This window comes from Poeciliopsis prolifica, unplaced genomic scaffold (genome assembly GCF_027474105.1).
Source record: "Poeciliopsis prolifica strain line A6 unplaced genomic scaffold, Auburn_PproV2 SCAFFOLD005, whole genome shotgun sequence".
Taxonomy (NCBI): domain Eukaryota; kingdom Metazoa; phylum Chordata; class Actinopteri; order Cyprinodontiformes; family Poeciliidae; genus Poeciliopsis; species Poeciliopsis prolifica.
The window spans coordinates 17074878-17095383 of NW_026562380.1; the positions used below are offsets into that span (position 1 = coordinate 17074878).

Here is a 20506-nt window from a genome sequence, read left to right on the forward strand (position 1 = left end):
CTCTTGGTAAATCTTTATGACGGGATGCTGTGTTTTCTTTCTTGACCTTGTTTAATTTAGCCGCTAATTTAAAAAGAGAGGCCAATTAAACCCCGACAGCACATTGAGCCTAATTAACCGACTCTTGATTGTAAGAAATGTTTTTATCCATTCTCATTACATACCTTGTTTAGTGTTTTATGAAATCAGAAATATCCTTCAAGGCTGTTGTGTCACAATATGTAATTGCTACGTTTGTCTGCAGCACAAAAGTTCGTCTCCACAACAGTCTGGATCCTTGGCTTGCATATGGAGAGAACCGAAATCCCCTCTTTCATTCTCCTTGTATTGATTTTTCTAAATGACCTGCCTTCTGTTGTACTTAAACCCCCTCCTTTTAGTTCTTCTCTTTGTATTATTTTGAAGTCTCCGCCATACTTTCACATTTTACACAAGATGGCTGTCTTGTCCTGTTTCCCGATTCATCCTGCGCTGCAGCAATTAAATTATTTTTTATTTTCCGTCCCTGCTTTCCTTCACAGGCTTAAGAGACTTCGCCCATTCAGATTTCCAACAGAGACAAAAGACTCGAGTCCAATTAAGCTGTGTAAAATACATTATACAGGCCATATGAAGCAATAAATGCAAAAACCATCTGGTGCATCAGATGAACGCAACGTCACAAAACAAGAACTTAGAACTTAAACCTTCTGCATGTTTGCTGGATCCAGAGCAGAAAAAGGAATGTAGGGGCTATTTTCCCTGTGAAGCATAAAGCACTTCACTCTAGTGATCATCGTTTGTGCATCTTTAAATCTTCGCAAACCAAAGCAGGTGATTGTAAGAGAAGACATAACCTTTAAACCTTAAAATGAGCACAGATGGGGATTTGACTTGATACAGAATCGGCTTTATTCACGTTTGTGCACACGAGGACAGAATTGGACATTGATTCCACTTTTCTTTCAATGAGAGCATTTGATGCAAAAAATCTTTAAGAGAAATAGATTAAAAAAAAACATATGCAATATTGTATACAAACAAAACTAGTACAAAGAAGAGTTTAATGGAAATTATTTGTCTTTTTTTACACAGGGAAATTTATTTATTTATTTATTTTTGGCGAATAAAAGGAACACGTCTAAAATTACTTTGTTTTAAATGTCTCGAGGTTTGATGATGTCACATTGTTGCACCGTCTTCATCATGTAGGTGATGAGAATTTCAACACTGATTTTGGACATATAAAAGACGACGAGGTCGGCACGTCGCCTCCCGTGCGAGTCGTCTCCGTGTGCACCCAGTTGCACTTTGACCTGCAGTGAAGCATAATTGAGACAGACAGTTGGCCTCGGTGAGGCGCCTGTGACCTCTGCACCTGTTTGGCGCTGCCCTGTGACTGGCAGGTGCTGCAGGATGTTAGCAAATGAAGCCATTGTTTTGTCACAAGATCAACCTGCCAGTTTCACAGCGACGACGGCTGGTGTTCAAAAGAGAAACATACAAAGCATCTGGGGTCATGTGGTGACAAATTGCCTGTCCTGTGATTAAAAAAATAATAATTTAATTAACAAAAATTTATTGGCCTTTCTCATTTAAGATGTTGGGAGTTTTCACTACTTAGATTTTTGTGCTGTTTGGCCTAATTGTGTTTTTTAATCTAAGTAAACTGTTAATTTTTCTGTTTAATTTTGCAGTGGTACACGGTAAAGTGTACTTTTTTTTTAACACAATAGCACCTACTGCAAATTTAAAAGAAAACCTCAAATACTCTTTAACTTTAATGAGAAGTGGTGTGGCAAACTTGAGCATCTCTGAATAATTACTTGTATTCCTAGTTCCACACTTTACTTTTCAGGGCACGAAATCTGAAGGCAGATCAGTACGATTAACTTAAAGCTATGTTCTGAATTTGCAATCCAACATCGCTGGTATCTTTTCAACGAGCCTTCATATTGATTTGTGCTGCAGTGACAATCTGGAGCCTATTGTTGGTTTGTTTTGTTGTTTTTCTGATGTCACAGTTTCTATCGAGATGTTGCAATGCAATTTCTGTATACTCAATTATGTCTCTTTTAATTCAAAATCTCATGGAGCTTTAATTCTGCCCTGCTTGTTTTCCTCCATGCAGCTGCAGTTGTGTGTTGCTGTCCTTGTTTGAGTTGTCGTGGGGGGAAAAAAAAGACAGACAGACAGCGGAAACATAAATGGGCTGAACGTTGTCATAGAAATCAAGCAATGATTTTTGTATATGCAGGGTTTCTTTCTTCAGTTTTCACACAGAATGTGTTTGTGACATTAAGTGGTGGTGTGATTAAAAATCTAAGTTGGTAAAAGTTGATGTTAAAACCTCTCTTTGTGTGCTGTCCATGGTGCTGAAGCTTGGCAGAGAAAAGCGATTGTGCGTTATGAAGGCAAAATTGTTATTTTATCGGAGACGCGTTTAAAGTCTACGCTTATTTCCTATTGCTTACTGTGACAAATAATTCCTGTTTTTTGTGGATTAAACAAATGTAACTGGGAACAATTTGACCTGTTTTTGATTCTTAACGTTTCACTCAGCTGATCGTTTTATTTTACATAAAGGATAATAACCGTCAAAGCTTGAAGCGCTTTCTCGTTCGTTTAGATACCTTATATTTGTAGTCAGACTTGACAGGAGGAAGCCTATTATGACTCATTTCAATAGTTTTCAATTTACCAAAACCGTTTCTCTGTATTGGAAAGCCCATGAAATGAAACCTATAAGCTTCCCTGGATCAATAAATGTCTAATTTATCAGTAGAGTCCGCGAAGGGACTTAACTTCCTTTCAAGACGGACGTTTAATGACGAGAAAGAAAACCCAGCACGTCTTGAGAGAATTCACTTTTATTGATTTTTTTTTCCATGACGGTCATGAGCTGAGTCAGCACTATTGACAGGGAGAGATATAAGAACACACACACACGCACGCACGCACACACCCACACAGACACACACACACACACACACACACACACGCACACACCCACACAGACACACACACACACACACACACACACACACACACACACACACACACACACACACACACACACACACACACACACTTCATCAGACTTCATCTCAGACTTCTCTCATTTTGGGGGTTTTAACACAGAGGATGACGGTTAACAAAAGCTCAGAGGAACCGAAATGAGATCATCATTACATAAATCTACTTCGCAAAGTATTTGTCACTAAGCAGTATTGCACAAATAAAGCCTGGTGGCCCGCCAGGCTCAATGTACTGGGGAACACTCTGAATATTAATTAATTCAACTGTCATTTGTTATTTTTCTTTTTTTTTTTTTTTGGCTTTGCGATTCAACACCATAGTCTTCCATCCCATAAGAACTTGAAGAGTCTGCTGTTGCCTCTTTTTTATTTTTTTTTTATTCTGTGGATCAACCGCATTTCTGGCTATAAACGCAGAGCCGGTCATTCCTGTGGATTACCGATAAGACTTTGATCCTTTAAATGCCAAGGAGGCTGAACGGGGCTGCCGAGTTACGAATCTGGAAAAGTTGGCGCCTGCAGTGTGACGCGTCTTGCTGTTTGATGACATAGTGGCGAGGTATGTGCCTTTGCGCACAGTTGTGGCAACCTGAAGGTGAAGGGTCTCATCTGTCAAACATTCCTGCCGGACACCGACACCTCGCCTGCCGGCTGTCCGCGCTTCACGGAGGACATCTGCACTTCAGTTCTCTGCTCAGCCCGAATCACCCAGAGGGCAGAGATTACTGCAGATCTACTGAATTGTTAAATGTCTCTTATCTTCCTCAGCATTGTACTGGTTTAGTCATGAAGATCAGCAACAAATATGGTAAAGCCTTTGGAGTCTTGGTCTTGCGGTGTTTAACTAGCTTTCTTGAATACTGCCATGTAGGTCCAAACATTTTTATCATTTCAATTTGAGTGGAGTGGTTACAAAGGATTTTATTGACATTTATGTTAATTATGAGTTGTTGTTATTATTGAAGGCAGTAATGAAAGGATTCATATTTTGCTTGTGTCCTAGAAAGCTGCCTGCGGTCCGCCCGGTCCCTGAAGCGACGGCAGATTAATGGGATAAAAATACCAGCTGTTTGTGTAGGTGTGTAAATGCTTGCCTGTGATTGGATGACCCTTTCCTGAAACCCATCCGTTTCCAAGGCTCCATCGGGGGTCAAATGTCGGCGTGCCAACGTCGACCGACTTCAGTCAAAATATCTCAGTCTTCTTCCTTCTGCGCTGGCGCCACCTGTCACCTTCACATCCTGTTTGCTTTTGTCAGATCTCTGAAAGTCAATGCGCAGAGTGTAACTGAGTGTACACAAATATTTCTGGCAGTACAATCAAAGTTTTCTCTTTTTTTGTATAATTTAAAAAAAAAGATCCCTTTTTTTGTATTTTTAACGTATATTCATCATAGTTATTTTCATTTTATTTGCTGAAATTTTGAAGTGTAATGATAAAAAAGGCAACACAAGGCATCTGAGAGTTACTGAGAGGTGATGTTGTATTTAGGATCCAAAACTCGGCACCGGTGCTTAACCCAGTGGTTCCCAAAATGTGGTTACAAATGTTTTTACTGTTTCTATGCATAAGTTTACAGTGAAGTGTCTCCTGCCAAGTGCTCTTCTCAGAAGTCTTGACTTGCAGTACATGACACCAGAGAGAAGGAGTGAGATGAAATAGGTGGAAAAAAAATCTGAATATACGTGTCTATAAATGTTTCCCAGATGCATACAGAGACTTGGGTTGGAGGCTTTTCAGTCTTTGTCTAGTTAGCTGTACCGTTTGTGTGTCCATATGAATAAGATGTGACCGGTCAGCTATGCCCTCTCAGTAGGAGACGTGTGTTTCACCCCGTCTGGCATCCTGTCGGAGCATAAAACTTTCAGCAACATTTGTCACAGTCGGAGAAAAGTTCATGTCTGGCAAACTAAGCGATGGAAGACTCGACCGTTACTTGAACACAGCAGCAGGATAATAATCATAATTATAATAAAAAAAACTCTCATTCTTATTTAAAAAGCCTTTAATCAACAGAAGAGTCATCTTCTTTTCATTACGATGCTGGTTTTGAGTCCGGTAAGAACAGCATCAAATCTTGAATTGATTAGCGTTTTTGAGGATTTTCCATCCTGAGGTGGAAACGAGGTGAACATAACTCATCTGGAAGAGCCACGCTCCCTCTGAAACACACCTACATGACCAATCATACTCAGCATGATTCATCCATATTTGGCTGAAGAAAGAGATTACAGGGAACGGTCAGAGAGGGGAGGGAACAAGGTTCAATATGTTGCCAGACAAATGTTGAGCACATGTTTGCAGATGCGAGGAGTCTCCAGAAGATCATAGGAACTATTTATAGAGTATGGCATTGGTTCCATACTGTAGAGTTTGATGTCCTGATAAACGAAGGCTGTGTTTGTGTTCCAAACCAAACAGAGAGCCAGAACAGTCTGCACACACGCTGCACACCTGGCGATGCACTTCCAGACAGCGCGGGTCTAACCCGAGGAATAATAAAACAACTTGTCCTCTTTCATGCCGTTACCAAGCGCCTCTTTGTGTCTCTTCATCTCTCTAAATATCTTGTCCTGCCCAGGGGCATCTGCCGGCCGGGCCATTCAGAACCGGCGGCAGAGCCATTATGCCGTCTCTGAAACAGTTTCGCCCTGGCCTCATGTTGCCACAGTAACGTTCCGATTCACTCACCTCCCGTTCTCAGCAGCAGGCTGGCTATGAAATATATGTGTTTTAATTAAACGGCAAACTCCGAGCCCAGTTGGATTCACCTTTGTGCGAGTGATGAAAAGGGTAGAGAAAACGTGGGATGGCATGGGAGAGCAGAAAGAAACAAAGGCCAGAAGTATATTAGGAAAGTAGAGATTAATACCACTGGTTTAAAAGCACTGATTAGCCACAATGGTTATCTGCTGAGCGATTCTGCTGCAGACTAACAAATAAATCCCGGAGGACCTTTTGAGCTGTTGGGTTTTGTCTCTGCGGATTGAACGTGTTGCCCAGAGAAATGAAACGGCCATCTTGGGAGTCTGGAGGGGAGATGGACACTTCTGTCTCATTTTGTTAATTTATTTGTTCCTAGCAAACAGATAAATGGGGATCTGGTGAGTAGATACGGCCTGTGGAGGGAAAGGTCCGGGGATGATTTGTTTGGGAATATATGCAGGTGTGGTTTGAGGGCGAAAGCGGGGCGAGGGCCAACAGGAGGTTTCTTCCCAATAGGTTGACTAGCAGAACCAGTCGGACCCACTGGCCATAAAGTGGGCTTCAAATATATTGAAGCCCACTTGAGATTTTGCTTGTTTTGCCTTTTCTTTTTATTTGGTTTAGGTTTGACTGGATCATTCCGATACATAAATACGCTTCAATCTCAACAACTATTGTAGCTCCAGGTGTGTAGCTAAGATGGTTGCATTAACCTGAATTGTGCTTTCTTCATTAATTCATCTTCCCATCCACCTCGACCAGACCAGAAAGTCATGACGCATGACCACCAGCTTTCACCACAGCAGTGGTGTGTTCAGGATGATGTGCAGCGTTAGCTTTCCTCCACTTCTGCAGGCTTGGAGCCTCAGAGCTCATTTCATAGGACCAGATTACCACCTATAAAATAATAAAAAAATATATATACATATTTTCCTGCTGCAGCATGACTATCTGCTATTTTTTTAGTGCATCACCTTCGATTCTATTAATAATTTGAACTCTGAAAGCCCTGCTCACAAGCGTGGGAAAGTTGGGACTTAATTTCATTACCAGGTGGAAACGGGTTTGGGTCGAACCACGTCGGCTGACTGAGAGGGAAGTGGATAAAAGAGGACGAGAATAAGTTTTTTGTTGCCATGTCAGACTAACATGAAAGCCGAGCTGAAAACTGAAACAGAGCTGATGAAGAGGAGACATGAGCAGGCCGACTCAGTTGGTGCCAGGAAAAACCCATCTGAAAATTGGACGGGCAAAGTAAAGAGGTTTTTGGAGTTGGCGTGTAAGTGTCACCAGAGAGCGGTGGAGTGGCTCTGCCAACTGGGATAGTGTGCCGCCGCATCGAAATGAACCCTGACAACAACGGGAAAAGGAGAACGGGAAGGAGGAAGGGAGACCCAGGTCAAGAAGTTTATTGCAGAACTCTCTTCTTTTCTTCTATCATCTCTGAGACGCTTAAGGATAATAGCAGAGAGCGTGGGGGGCAGAGAGGTTTATTGTACGGTTTCCGTCTCCTTTGCTTTTCTTCTGCTGCCTTCTGTGTGGCCAGACTTCAAAGCGCTGTTTTCCGGGACCAAATGAATGTTTTGCCGTTGCACGCATGCTCGTGGACGGAAAGTCAACGACGCGATGCAAGCGATTATGGACTGCCGCTGCATACTTGTTCAGAAGGCGAGATTGCAGCAATCTGCTGGGTTTGCATGGATAGAAAACCCAGATTAAATGGAATGTATGCATGATTGGGTGGGATGAATCTTTTTTGTAAAGTGCCTTGATATTATGTGTTCTGAATTAGGGTTATGTAAATAATTTGAGTTGAATAGATGCATTTTTAAACTTCAAGCTTCCACTTACTAACTTAGACATTTTAAACTATTCTAATATTTCTTACAGAACTACGACACACTAAAGGTTTACTGGGGTTATTGGTATTTGGAGCGTGCAAATATTAGAAAAGAGTTGATGTCAAGTAGGCTTTTCATTCATCTTTTAAAGAAATCCTTTGTTTCTTTGGAATCGTCTTTTAAATTTGTCTCCTGTGCGCCCTTTAGCACTCCTGCTCTTAGTCGTGCTTCGCCTCGCTCTTCTTCAGCCTGAATGACCCACAAACATGTCTGAACACGTTGTAGAAAATACTTTTACGTGTTTTTTTTTTTTTGTTTTTTTTAAACACCCAACTTAGATTGAGAATCGCTAACATTGGGTGTCCCTCCCACAGTAATGAACTCAACACTGAAGAGTGTTGAAAGCCTACTCTGGGAGCACTTGGCATTGAAAAAGTTTATATTTCCAATTGTTAGACCTGTCAAGCTCAGGTCAAGGCCGGCCGATCTGAAAATCCAGTCCTGTTGCCAGCCAATAGGTCCCTACATATTGGAGTAATATTAACCAAACATAATCGATATCTCTGTTTCTAGAGGAGTTTCATTAAACAAATGTATTTCTTGGATGTAGGCCAAAGATGGACGGTCGATGTGCTTTATGGAGCACTTGAACACATTTATCTGAAAATATGTTTCCATGTTTTACTCATTTTTCCTGCTAATCCTTCTAGTCGAACGAAAAAATGAAAAACTTGACTAGTACTGAGAAACGTAGTTGATGTGACCAAATTGTCTGCGTTGCTCCATCTCTAGCAGTAATGAAAGCAGCAAATTAGTTGAAGACATGAAAAGCAAATTCTAAATTCGGCTGTAAAAAAACACGCCAGAGGATTCTTGTCATTGTTTCCCAGTTGCAGAATGTAATTTCCCAACTTGTCGTAAGTAACATAAAAAGCAATTCGTTATACTTTCGACGCTTGTTCTGCCAGGGGCCTGCATTTACTTTTTAAAGGTTCTGTACCTGGGTTTTCTTGACCACATTGCCTTTACTGCTGACTTGCAAAGAGTTTAAGCATGTAATCGCAGAAAACAGAAGGGGGAATGGAGGAAGTTGGCAAACGGGGGCGCATGCATCAAAAAGAAGTGAAGAGGCTAAATGAGGGTAAAATGAGCCAAATAAAGATTGAGGGGTGGAATGGGCTCTTGCTGTTTAAACGCGTAAGAGATCAAATGGAGTAAATCTTGAAAGCAAGGACGGGCAGGGATGTAATCTCCCTTTTTAACTTAAATGAACAGAAAGACATAGGCTGCAAATTTTTTGGGAGGAAATGTAGTAGAAATTGTCCATTCCTTGTTCCTGGCATGGGATAGGTGCTGGCTCGGGCTGAAAATGCACAGGGGAAGAAAGGATCCTGCGCGGCTGTTTACTGAAAAGTGTAAAAACTAATTATGCAGTTTAGCAACTGTTAATACCATGAGGCATATGTGCAAGCATTAGCATGACACTGGTGTCTCCGGTCTAAAAAAAAAACCCTCAAAAAAACAGGAGCATGTGGGCATGTTTGGAAACGGCACCTCTTAGTTTTCTGAGATAAAACTATTTCTTTGTCTAGAGACAAAGGAACTGACTAGACTGTTCCTCTGTTTTTATATCTGTTTTTATATCACAAAGCTCTGGAGGTAAAACTAGATGATCAGTTCGAAATGGAAACAGAAAAAGTTCCAAAAACTTTTGGGAAACAAAGTGAAGCTCGACTGAACGCCGACTGTGTTTCAGAGAATCTGTGATCCTTGTACAACATGCATGTTAGTGCAGTGCAGTTGTATGCTAGTCTAATTTGTAGCCAAGAAATGCTATTACATTTCATTCTGTTTAGCATCATTAGCAGCTAATAGTTAGCCAGTTGCTGATTTTCCACAGTGCTTACAAATTATTGGTACATTTTCTGGAATTATTTTCCTGTCAGCCTTGATGTGGTAGAAATGGGGTGAAAATGGGAAGATGTTGGGATTCAAATGAGTGGGACAAGGGTCAATTTATGATGCCTAGACAACTGGTCAAGTCTCCTAATTGGTCAAAGCTCATATGGGGTATTTCCAGTCTGCGGTGGTCCGTATCTCTCAAGTGATCCAAATGTCCGATCAGCATCGAGGTAATGAGCATTTAAGAATCATTTGATGCATGTGGGAATGGAAGAAGGTGGTCTGGTTGCAAACCCCATCCCATCTCAGTGCTCCCCATCTCTAAAAGGATTAGATTTGTCATTCTTGGACTGACAGAACAAGAACTTTCTCTTTCACCTGATTGATTCCCTGTGCTGGTCTCCTGAGTGCTCTTTGTGTATCTTGTTGTTGTTAAAGTGGAGGAAGTGGCTGTTTGTGAGAAGCAAAATGCTAAACATAACTCAAATGGAGGCGGTCAATGTGGGCGGAGGAATAAGCATCTGAATGACATCTAGACAGAAAATAATTATGTGGACGTATCTGCTTTGGATACAAGTGAATGAGAAGATCCAGATTTAGAAGGCAGCTGTGGCAAGACAGAACAAATGCGCCGCTTCTGGTTTATGTAACGGGAAGAAAATAGCTTGTTTGACGTATCTGAGGCATCGCAACGTCGATTAAACCGCGTGCATAAAAGTTCATCGAGATAAATGATCTCTTTTCTTTGTAGTTTTGTTGCCAACCTGCACAATCAACTTGACAAAACCATGTTTATACTTGGCAGGGCAAGCAGTGGTGTTTCAATGTGGTTGTTGGTTTTGGTGAGGAAAAAAAACACACAAATTTTGTACTTTTGAGTATGAACTACGAAAATTCAAATAAAGGTGCAGAAGAAGAATCCGTCAGCTCTGACGGACCATTGCGCAACCTTTTCTGAAAACTGCGCTTCGTCTCGAGGCACGGCAAGTCGAAAGGAGGTGTTTTATCTGCTCCCATCATGCCTCATGGCTCCAGAGGCTAATCAGCCTACTTGACTGTGTCACTCTCTCTGCGCTCTGCTCCCATCATGCATCTGAGATCTCATAAATGGCCTGGAAATATTGGAGCGGTGCAGCTGCTCTGGCAGCATCAGCTGATTAGCATTCATATAGCTTCTTTTCTATAGCTTGTTTCTCTCTGTCTCACACACACACACACACACACACACACACACACACACACACACACACACACACACACACACACACACACACACACACACACACACTCGGTCCCATCTCATTATGCAGAGGTTTGATTGGTGCATGTTAATAGGAGTCATGTGTTTGTTTTTCTGGCCCTTTTTGTTTTCGCCCTCAAAGTTCCACTTCCTCTTCACCAAGCTCTGCTAGCTTTCTCTGATGGCCAGCAGTTTGTACATTTTGTCCCTGCGTGAACTTGACTAGTGTTTTATGATGAAGTCAGCATTAATAAGTCCATGGAGTGAAAACCCTCAGTTGAAACTTAAAATCAGCTTGAGGCTGTTTTACTACTCAGTCGTATTTGAACACGCTTCTGGAGTGGAGCTCTATTTAAGGTAAAGTCCTCAATCGCTCACCTCAACAGTACGCAGATGTATTTATATATATTTATATAAATACTTTTTTTTTCCTTAAGTGCAGTGATGTACAGACTTCCATGTGTCCAAGAATACATCCCAACAGTTTTCTCTTTTTTTTGTATGTTCGTTTTATTCCCCTCTAAATATGAGCACCACGCTCTCGTTTGTGTTTTTTCAATCAAATTTACAAGCTCCCCGAAGACATTTCCTGTGCAGAGTCTGTCTGTGTGCCTGCGAGGGAGTCCCATGGATTTTCCAAACTCCTTATTTGGTTAACAAGCTACACTGCAGATAGGAATGATGGGGGAGAGCCAGGCACAATGTGGAGAAAGTCTGTGAGAAGATGAGTGGAGGGCGCAGTAGGGAAGGAGAAACTCCCTGTGACGATAGGAAATGGCTTAATCTGATCCAAACACACATCAACAGATAAACCGTTCGGCACAGCTACGTACACACACACTTTCACTGGTGACATAAAATAGAGGGTGGCTGCTGTTTATGCTTTTGTCCATTGATTTGTGTATCGCTGTCGCATAAAAATGACTTTGACGGTAAACATAGTTGTCCAGAGGCCTGCTCTGCTTCAAACTGATGAAGTGTCTCTGAGCAGGGACAACAAGTCACTGCAGCTCCTCGCCAAACTTTTAACCCGGGCCGAGAACGTTTGAAAAGTTTCTCATGTGGAACCAGAGCGGATTACGGAACATTTTACTCTGATGGATTGATCCAGATCCAGACGAGCCTCTCAAAGGGGCATAATTCCACATCCATCCTGTACAATTTTAATCATTTGTTGCTGAATGTTTTCTGAAGTACAACAATCAGTATTCACCCCAAATACGGTTAAAAGGTCTGTATGAACACACATTGAACTGGTATGAATGGATTAATGGATATATTCTTCATAAGCTGGCCCCCTCTGATCATGAACCAATAGTCGTTTATCACAGTTTCAGTCTCACTTTTGACTTTTTTCTTTTTAAGTAACAGTGGTAAATATCAGTCTGAGTCATTTCTTGCTGCACATTCCTGACTCATAGAAATCAAAACGCTTCTGGCTTCATTGGCATGTTCTCTCATCTTGTGTCTTGTGAATGAAGCAAGATGCTGTGCATTTAAATACTAAAATATAAACAAATTAGCGGATGGAATATGTTAAAGTATGCATATGGTCGGTTCTGAACAGTTCGCCATTTCATTTGATTTAATTATTGCAAACCACAAGCAGACGTCAGGTCATCAAAGTGCACCGATTCCCCAAATGAAATACAGTAAATGTCAAAAGATGCCATTGGAAGCAAGACGCTCGGCACTGAAAAGAATAAACATTTTTTCTCAAACAATTAGTCTTAACTAAAGCAACACGGCTCACTGAAATATAGCCTTTAATCTCTGTAGACCAAAGGGATCCAGCAGCAGCAAGAAGTCTTGGCATTTCTGGTTTCTTCCAGCCGTACTGAAGTCAGTATTATTTGTAGACCTGTTAGTGAGCAGAATGGATCTTATTAGCGAACGTCTGGCAGAGTGCTGCTCATCTATTGCTGTGGTTTCCAGCTCTGGTTAGCATCATTATCGACTCAGCTGTATAAAAGCCGGCATGTAATAAAACCACACACGTACACTTGCTGCTCTCTCATGTGAAACTGTGTCAAGCCTACAGTTTGACCAGTACTTTTTTTTATTTTCTTTTTATAAGGTGGCTTTCGCTTTATTGAATGCTGTTCAGAGGCTCTACGGTGAGCTTTCCATAGGAACAGACGCCCGTGGAGACGCTTCATTCCTGCAGTCATAGTCACATAACATGTTCAAGTTACCCTTGTTTTGTTTAGTCTGACTGAATTCAACCCACCAGCAATCTGCTCCACACAAACACGTTCGAGCTTGAAAGGCCAGTTGTTTACACAAATGGACAGATAACGCCCACATTCATAAGCAGCGTGGACAGCAGCTATTTATGCAAATGCATACATAAAAGAATATGCCCGCACGTTGGCTGTAGTTATATAAATGTCATTGCTGCGAGCGAGTCGGAGCGAAGGGGTTTTAATCAGGTGGTTTGTTCGAAAAAGATCTCATATTGCATCAGAGCACACACAGGCACGCACATACGCACACACAAGCAGCATTTTTCTAAACATAAAAATAAAGCAGTGATTCCCAAAGTCCAATTTTCCGATCCAAATACGTCAAGGCTGGTCGCCTAAAGGAGGGGAGTTACCCACGCTGCTGCCTGCTGTGCTTCATGACTTCCTGTCTGTCCATCTGTGTTTAAGGCCAGAGACAGTTTTCTATTAGAAATAAATATGGACCATAGCAGAAGGAAAGTGATTCAGATTGTACTTTGACTTAAATAATGAAGTGCTTAAGTCTCATTGGATTTAGTGGGTTGTGCTCCCATAAGGTTGGGACTAAAATATAACCTGGAATTGCAAAAAGTACATTTCTAAAAATGATCTAACCTTTAACTTTTTGATTGAAAGTACGTAAGATGCATTGATCTTTAAAACCACGTGTCTGGAGAGCTGCTGGAAAAGGAGGGGCAAAGAAAACGAAGTAAATCGTAACTATGACTCGGTTCCCAAATCTCTTACTAAGATAAGATAAATCAGATTTATTTATTTTCAAAAACAAAACTATAAACTCATAAAGCAGGCTGGAAAACAATAAATGATGATTTATATTTGTTCTGTGAAGAAAAACAAGAAACATGCAGCAATTTGACAGCAAACAGGAAGTAGTGAGACACGGAGGCAAAGTAAAACAGCCTTTGCTTTCCTGCACAATTTCACAGCTCACTCTGCACTTTCTTCCATTGACTTTGATTTCTCTGGTAGACTTTCTGTTGGACCAATCAGTGAGCAGGAGGAACAGTTGCGAACCAGGATCTCGATTTTTTGCGTCGTTTTAGAATCGCAATCAGTCTGCAGGTTGAGCAACGGCAGCAGAGGAAGTGAACGAAGCCATTCAGTCCATGTTGACTAAGCTTCCACAAACTGAGGGGACATGAACGGGCGCCTCGGTTGGCTCGGCTCTTCTCTCTTCGCAGTGGAGGACGGTTAGTGACAGTGCAGGTAATTTCCGATTAGCATTTTCTCAACATTCAGACGGTCAATTGTAAAGGGAACTGAATATATTTCTGTGGTAAACGGAAAATGACACACACACACACATTGTTCTGTATCTGAAAATTGTCACATTTGCGTACCCTCAGCTGTGAAGAGAATTCTGAAACTGCAGCATCTGTGTCAGCAGAAACTAGTCTTGTATTTTAAATGCAAATGTTTGTCTTGCAACAGAAACAAATGGTACCTGGTATCCGTTTTACAACAACAGCAATCGGAGAATCCTTTAGTTTCTTATCAGGCGAGCTTGGAAAAGTATGTGGACACAAAAGTTGATGGAGCAAATCGAGAGCTGAAGAAAAACAACAGATGCAGGGAAATTGTATTTTTGTCCAATCTCATCTCCCGCTGACAGAGTTGGCATTTACAGTGTACACGACTGTGTGTGAGCGTGTGTGTGGAGCGCAATCTTCTGGCTGCGTATTTCAAAAATCTAATGTTTATCCGGACGTTTTTCTGGACGCTTTCTCTGTTTTAAGGGTTGGAGAAGCACTTTCCAAACACTGACCGAATTTTTTGCGTATGAAGGATCAGCGATGGGAACGGCTCTCCCTCCATTGAGAGGAGATGCATGCAATGGGAGAAGCACTGGAGTGGAGATCTGTCACAGCTGCTCAGACTGTTTTTTTTTTGTTTGTTTTGTTTTTTTTTCCTTCCTGCTTTTTAGCAAAGTCAGATGGAGGGCATCTCTGCGGAAAGACAGATATACACACATCGCGATCCCTAGAGTAACTTGTGTGTGGCTGTGTGCATATTTGGATTCCTGCAGCCAAAATTCCTTTAGTGTGCTCATGCGGGGGCGTGAAGGCAAGCTAGTGTTAAAATGTGTGAATGCCGCCATGCGAGTGCGATACCACCTCTGTCTGAGAGTGCCGCTGTGTTTATATCCTCGTGGGGACAAATCAGACTTTGACGTTGCAGGTGTGGTTGACGCTTTTGACAACTAAGGAGGCTCTCCTGTGTGAGCTCACTCAGGTAGCAAAGTATTTAGAGAAAACAATGTTAAAAACTTGTGTATTTCACGTCCGTTTGGTCCATCAGCTCGTATTTCAGCACATTTAATGAATTTATTTTGAAAACGACACACAAAAGTAACTCCTAACTTTAAGAACCGTTGGCAGATTAACGCACAGGCTCAGACAAGGAGAGTCTGTCAATGGAAACGTTTGTTTTATTCATCACACATGATACCGAAGTCAAAGCTGTGCAGACTAAATGCAACACGAATGGTCGTAAACAGATTCACCCACAATAGAAAGACTCACATGCACGTTTCTGCTCTGGAAACAGTTTTTTTCTTTCTGCGGCTGTTTGGGACATGATTTTATTTTTTTTTTTTTCAATTAGGATAAAAATAAAGCCAGCTGATGATGATTACATACGTCTCGACTGCAGCGCTGAAGTCCATACGCTTGTGTATTTTTATCATCTCCTGTTTGGTGGTCGTCTGTGAACTGGCATTCTCAAACAAGTTAAAAAGGACAAAAGATTTTGGGAAATATTTGCAGTTGCGACTTCAAACACAGTGACTTGCAAGAAGATTCACGCTGTTTGACATTTTTACACATTTTCGTGTTACCACAAACTTTTATTATTGTGTTTAAGGGTGTTTTGTGGTGGACAGCTCAAAGTAGTGCAGTTCTTTACAAAAGAAAGGTTGAAAAGTGTGGTGTGTGTGTTTTTTAGTAACCCACTAATGGGTGTGTGTAGTTTCCTGGGGCTTTTTATGGAAATCTGGGCATCAACTCAGGTGTTTTACCCTGAACCACTCACTCCTCAATGAGTGGTTCAGGATTTATTTTTGGAAGCAAAACACAGGCTCATTTATTCAGCGGGAGAGTAAAGTTCTCAAAGGCTCCACCTTGTGGCAGAGGAGATGTCGACGCCATCATTTCTTCAGCGTCGACCTGGTGGTCATGGGATTCTCTGCAGCAGAAGGCGAAATCTGTTCTCCATCTGCTGCTGAGAGACAAAGCGAGGCGCAGTTATCCCTCTAATGCAATAAGCTAAACTCTGTTGCCTCTCTTTGTATTTCTGGCATTAGAATATATCTATATTTTATTTTTTACAGTGTTAGAGTGACGCAGTTGATTTGACATGTGATGCATAAAATTGGATGAATGAACACCACTGTGTTCGGTCAAAAAAACAAGTGGAGTTGAGCTATTTTGGAATAAACACTCATAATGATGACGTCCCAGTCATTGTCTCGTCATTAGAGTCGGCTGCGTTTGTTTGTGTCCCTTTCTGCTCGAAGAGGCCGCATGCATCCGAGCTGCTTGGCGAGCACAAGTTCGAATGCAACAGCACTCATGCAACGTTTCTTTTTCATGGAGCGTTCAAGATCTGTGATCAGAGATGACGCTCACACAGGGTGTGTGTGTTCCCATTTCCAACCCCGTGGGGCGGATTATGAGTTTTCTCTCTGCTGCCTTTTTGTCGTTGCCTGTAGTGGATCTGGATCAGACCGAGAGTTTTGTTCCGGACTGCAAGCGCAAGATAAACAGCCGTGTCTGCAGGCGCTCGTTCACACATGGAGCACGAAATATACCGTCAAAGATGACAGAGGCCAACTTTAACAATGAACGCACTCAGTCCCTCACACTTCACTGTGAGGACTTTAATTGATACAACCACACCATTGTTGTTCAATAAAAAAATACAAAAATAAATGGCTTCAGAGAAATTATATCCTTGATTTCTCACATTCACACATTACTGTTTCATTTCACAGCCAGGTTTGTTGTTTTTGAAAATATAGGTGATGGAAAACAGCAGGACAAAGTCACGACTGTGTATCACAAGTTTTGATATATGTGCGATGGATGACTCGACGTGGAAATCTGAGATTACGTTCCCAACAGAGGAACATTGAAGAGGAACTCGCGGCGTTTCATGTGTCAGTCTCATGTATGTTTGATTGTTGATTGGTGTGTGATCAGTTTATATTGACCAAATATAAGGTCAGTATTTCTGTATTGGAGTAGCATAAAGTGCTCTGAGCGGTCAGTTTGACTGGAAACGCGCAACGTAAATTCAGTTTGTTTACATTTCATTCATATACTTCATCAATCAAATTCAGTTATATCTGGGACTTCAGTGCATGTTTTTAAAAATATTTACATAGATTTCAACATATATATTTTTTAAAATTATACACAATAGTTCCAGCAGGAACCTTTGTAATCATATGTTTCTGGTAGGCCCTTAAATCTGACGCACAACTGCAACAGTTGACAAACCTGCTTCTTACTCTTGAGTGATGGAGACTTTGCGAGATCAGTGTACCTGATCCCAGACTCTTGTGTTTACTGAAGGTCTCGTTCTTCACATGGATTATTCTAATAGTTTGGTTCAGCGTCAGAATTAAACTGGAACAGTGCGTACTATTCTGATAATTGATGAACAAGTCCAGCATGTCTGGACCTGCAGCTGACTCTCGGCAGCCAGACTTGCCTCCCGCCAACGTCATTACTTAGGACTAAATGTATGTGGGTCAGAGGAGGATTACAAATATGGATCATATTTGAACCAAATACGCAACGCTATCCGTCTTGGTAGGCAAGAGAGGTGTTGATTTCATAAAAACACGTGAAATTGAGCTTTTATGATTTACATGTTTGGTGCTACAGACTCTGCAGCTAAATGTTGCGTCTGATTGATGTAAACTTGTCATATAAGTCTGCAAATCCCAAACATCGATTTAAAAAACATGTTTATATACTTTATGCACCACTTCCACTGGTCTATAGCGTTTATGTATTCGATGTTAACAAATGGACTTGGTATCTACTTTGAGTTTAAAATTGAATGGAGTCCTGATTAGGATGTTCGCTGAGCAGAGAGTGGCTTTCATGAAATCCATCTGGCTTGTGCTGATTTGAGCTAATTTAAATGCATCAAAGATGAAAGAGGTAATAAATAATCCGTCTGTCTCCTGATATGAGCCTGTGGGGAATGTGGCTTTTTATTATTATTATTATTATTATTATTTATTTCCTGCTTCTTCTTCTTCTTCCAGTTTCTGGCTTGTCCTGTCCTCACTGTTCTGCCTTCTTTTTCTTCTCCTTTTCCCCTCTGCCTTCCCTCCCGCCCCTTCAGTAAAACCATCAAGGTGAAAATAATTGATGACGAGGAGTATGAGAAGAACAAAGCCTTCTACATCGAGATCGGAGAGCCTCGCCTGGTGGAGAGCAATGACGCCAAAGGTCAAGAAGAGGGTGAGCCGCCTGACCAGTTCCGAAAGCCGACCGCGGGAAGCTCCAGAGCGTCCGCCATACCGCAGTGGCTGCATGCTGTTAACACGGAAACTCCACAGGAGGAGACGTAGTTTTGAATGTTCTGACTCTCCGTTTTACTCTCCTCCTGCCGCGTCCGGGGGAGCATGCAGCCGACTGCGGGGTCACCTCATCCCACCACATCTACCACCTAGTTTTTGTTTTGCTTTTTGTAACCGTTTTATATGTGTTTTAATTTGCATACCTTGTCATGCCATTTTTTTTTTTGGGTTGTTGTTGTCTCCCATGCATGCATTTACCACCTTCCTTCTGTATGTGTTTGTGTGTACGTGTGTTGTCCCATACAGGAAGACCATAACCATTAGAATCTTAGACCGGGAGGAGTACAGTAAGGAGTCCTCCTTCTTCATTGTGCTCGAAACCCCCGAGTGGAGACGCAACAGGAAGGAGCAGACAGGTGTGATGGGCAATCAGCATCGATCATACACTTTAACTCTCACTTAAACTTCCCTGGGTTCCAAACCTTGGAACGGCGGGGCAATTCCCAAACTGTAGTGCATGATTTGTGGTTATGTTATGTCTTTCCTATGCGGCATGTCATTGTCTCAATTGACATTTTGCTTTGAGTTGAGCTTTAGTTTGAGTCCCATTGAAATAACACAAAACCCAACAAAACTTGGCAGACTAGAAATTTCCAAAAACAAAGATGGGCAGTCATGCGTTGAATATTAAGAACCGTCACCCTTAACCCTATTTCTAAACTTCAGTAAGCTAGAAGAAGCAAAGCGTGTTGAGCAGCCAATTGCAGGTTTGCTACCGGAGCATACAGCCCAACTAAATGGCTATTGGATATCATACGTTATTCTGTAAAGTGCAGAATGGCCAACTGTATAACTTTTGAGAAATAAATGCTGAAAAACTACTCAAACTTACCTACATTTAGGCTTTAGCAGCCCAATTACGATCTAACAGCACTTAGCTCATCTATGGACTCTGAACTATGTAGTTTACATCAGTAGTGCAGCAGTTCTATTAAACAGACAGTAAGCAAGGAGAACTCATTAAACAGTGTGCCATTAGTCATGTATTATTTCTGAGTCATAGACTAATTAATAATGCATTGCCATAATGTGATTCGCTTTATGATTTCTACTACTAATTTGTCTGTTACAACACTACCCTGGGCCATAACAGCTGAGATTTTTTTTAAAGTATAGAACCACACAACAGTTTTAAATCACCTGTAATTTCTTAGAATGTTTTAGGGACGACTTGATTCGAAGTCTTTCTGAAGGACTCTCAAATTTTTTCTTTGAAATCCAGCTGCTCTCTGGCTTGTATGTAACCATGGCAGCACATTTTCCTCCATGCATGAGAAAAGTGGAAACCAAAAGGACTAATTTACCATAAGACACTGCAAGACGTCATCATTCATTTCACAACAGAAAACAGTTTGAAAATGTCACTTTTAGGATGTTCACATAAAGCCTGAAAGTTCATGAATCAAAACGACAAACTATGGTCAAAATGGGAACAATGTTTACCAGCTGACCTAAAATATAAATGTTAAATTTATAAATGTTTACATTTTAGAAGCACAGTGATGGTAGAGATGCCATCTCAAGCTAAATATTGTTGCATTTCAAAAGATTTATGGCTTTAAAAATTGCTTCAAACATCTCAATAATATCTGATAAAAGCCTAAAATGTTTTTGTAATTACGTGGTAATGCGTTGTAGCGGTCAGAATTGTAAATTTCTCCATAAAATAAATTCCACCAGTAAAGTCTAGTTGTTTTTAGGCACTAAACCTCTCATGGCATAAAGTCTACAGATTTATTTAACCACTTAACTCGTAACTCTTTGGTGCTATCCACCAGTCTAAGCTCTTATAAATGACATTGAGTGCTTTAAGTTTTCACTCTTGGTTGCATTTGCATCCGACACCTTTAGACCCCAGAAGTTTGTAAAACCTCAAAAAAAACGCTTGACCTTTTCCTCAAATCATTACTAAAGTCTTTCTTCAACTTCTGCTAGGTTCACATTACGCATAGTTTGTT

General features: G+C 41.2%; 1 protein-coding gene across 4 annotated transcripts in view; it reads left to right on the forward strand.

Moving 5' to 3' along the window:
* Window positions 1-20506, forward strand: part of slc8a1b (solute carrier family 8 member 1b) — a 132164-nt gene that overhangs the window by 68736 nt on the left and 42922 nt on the right. For 2 of the 4 annotated variants that reach the window (XM_055029301.1, XM_055029303.1), the window contains exon 5: window positions 18795-18904. In XM_055029301.1, the coding sequence (XP_054885276.1) occupies window positions 18795-18904 (110 nt within the window). Of the gene's footprint in view, window positions 1-18310; window positions 18430-18794; window positions 18905-20506 lie in introns of all 4 variants that reach the window. The other 2 variants (XM_055029300.1, XM_055029302.1) reach the window with 1 other exon arrangement.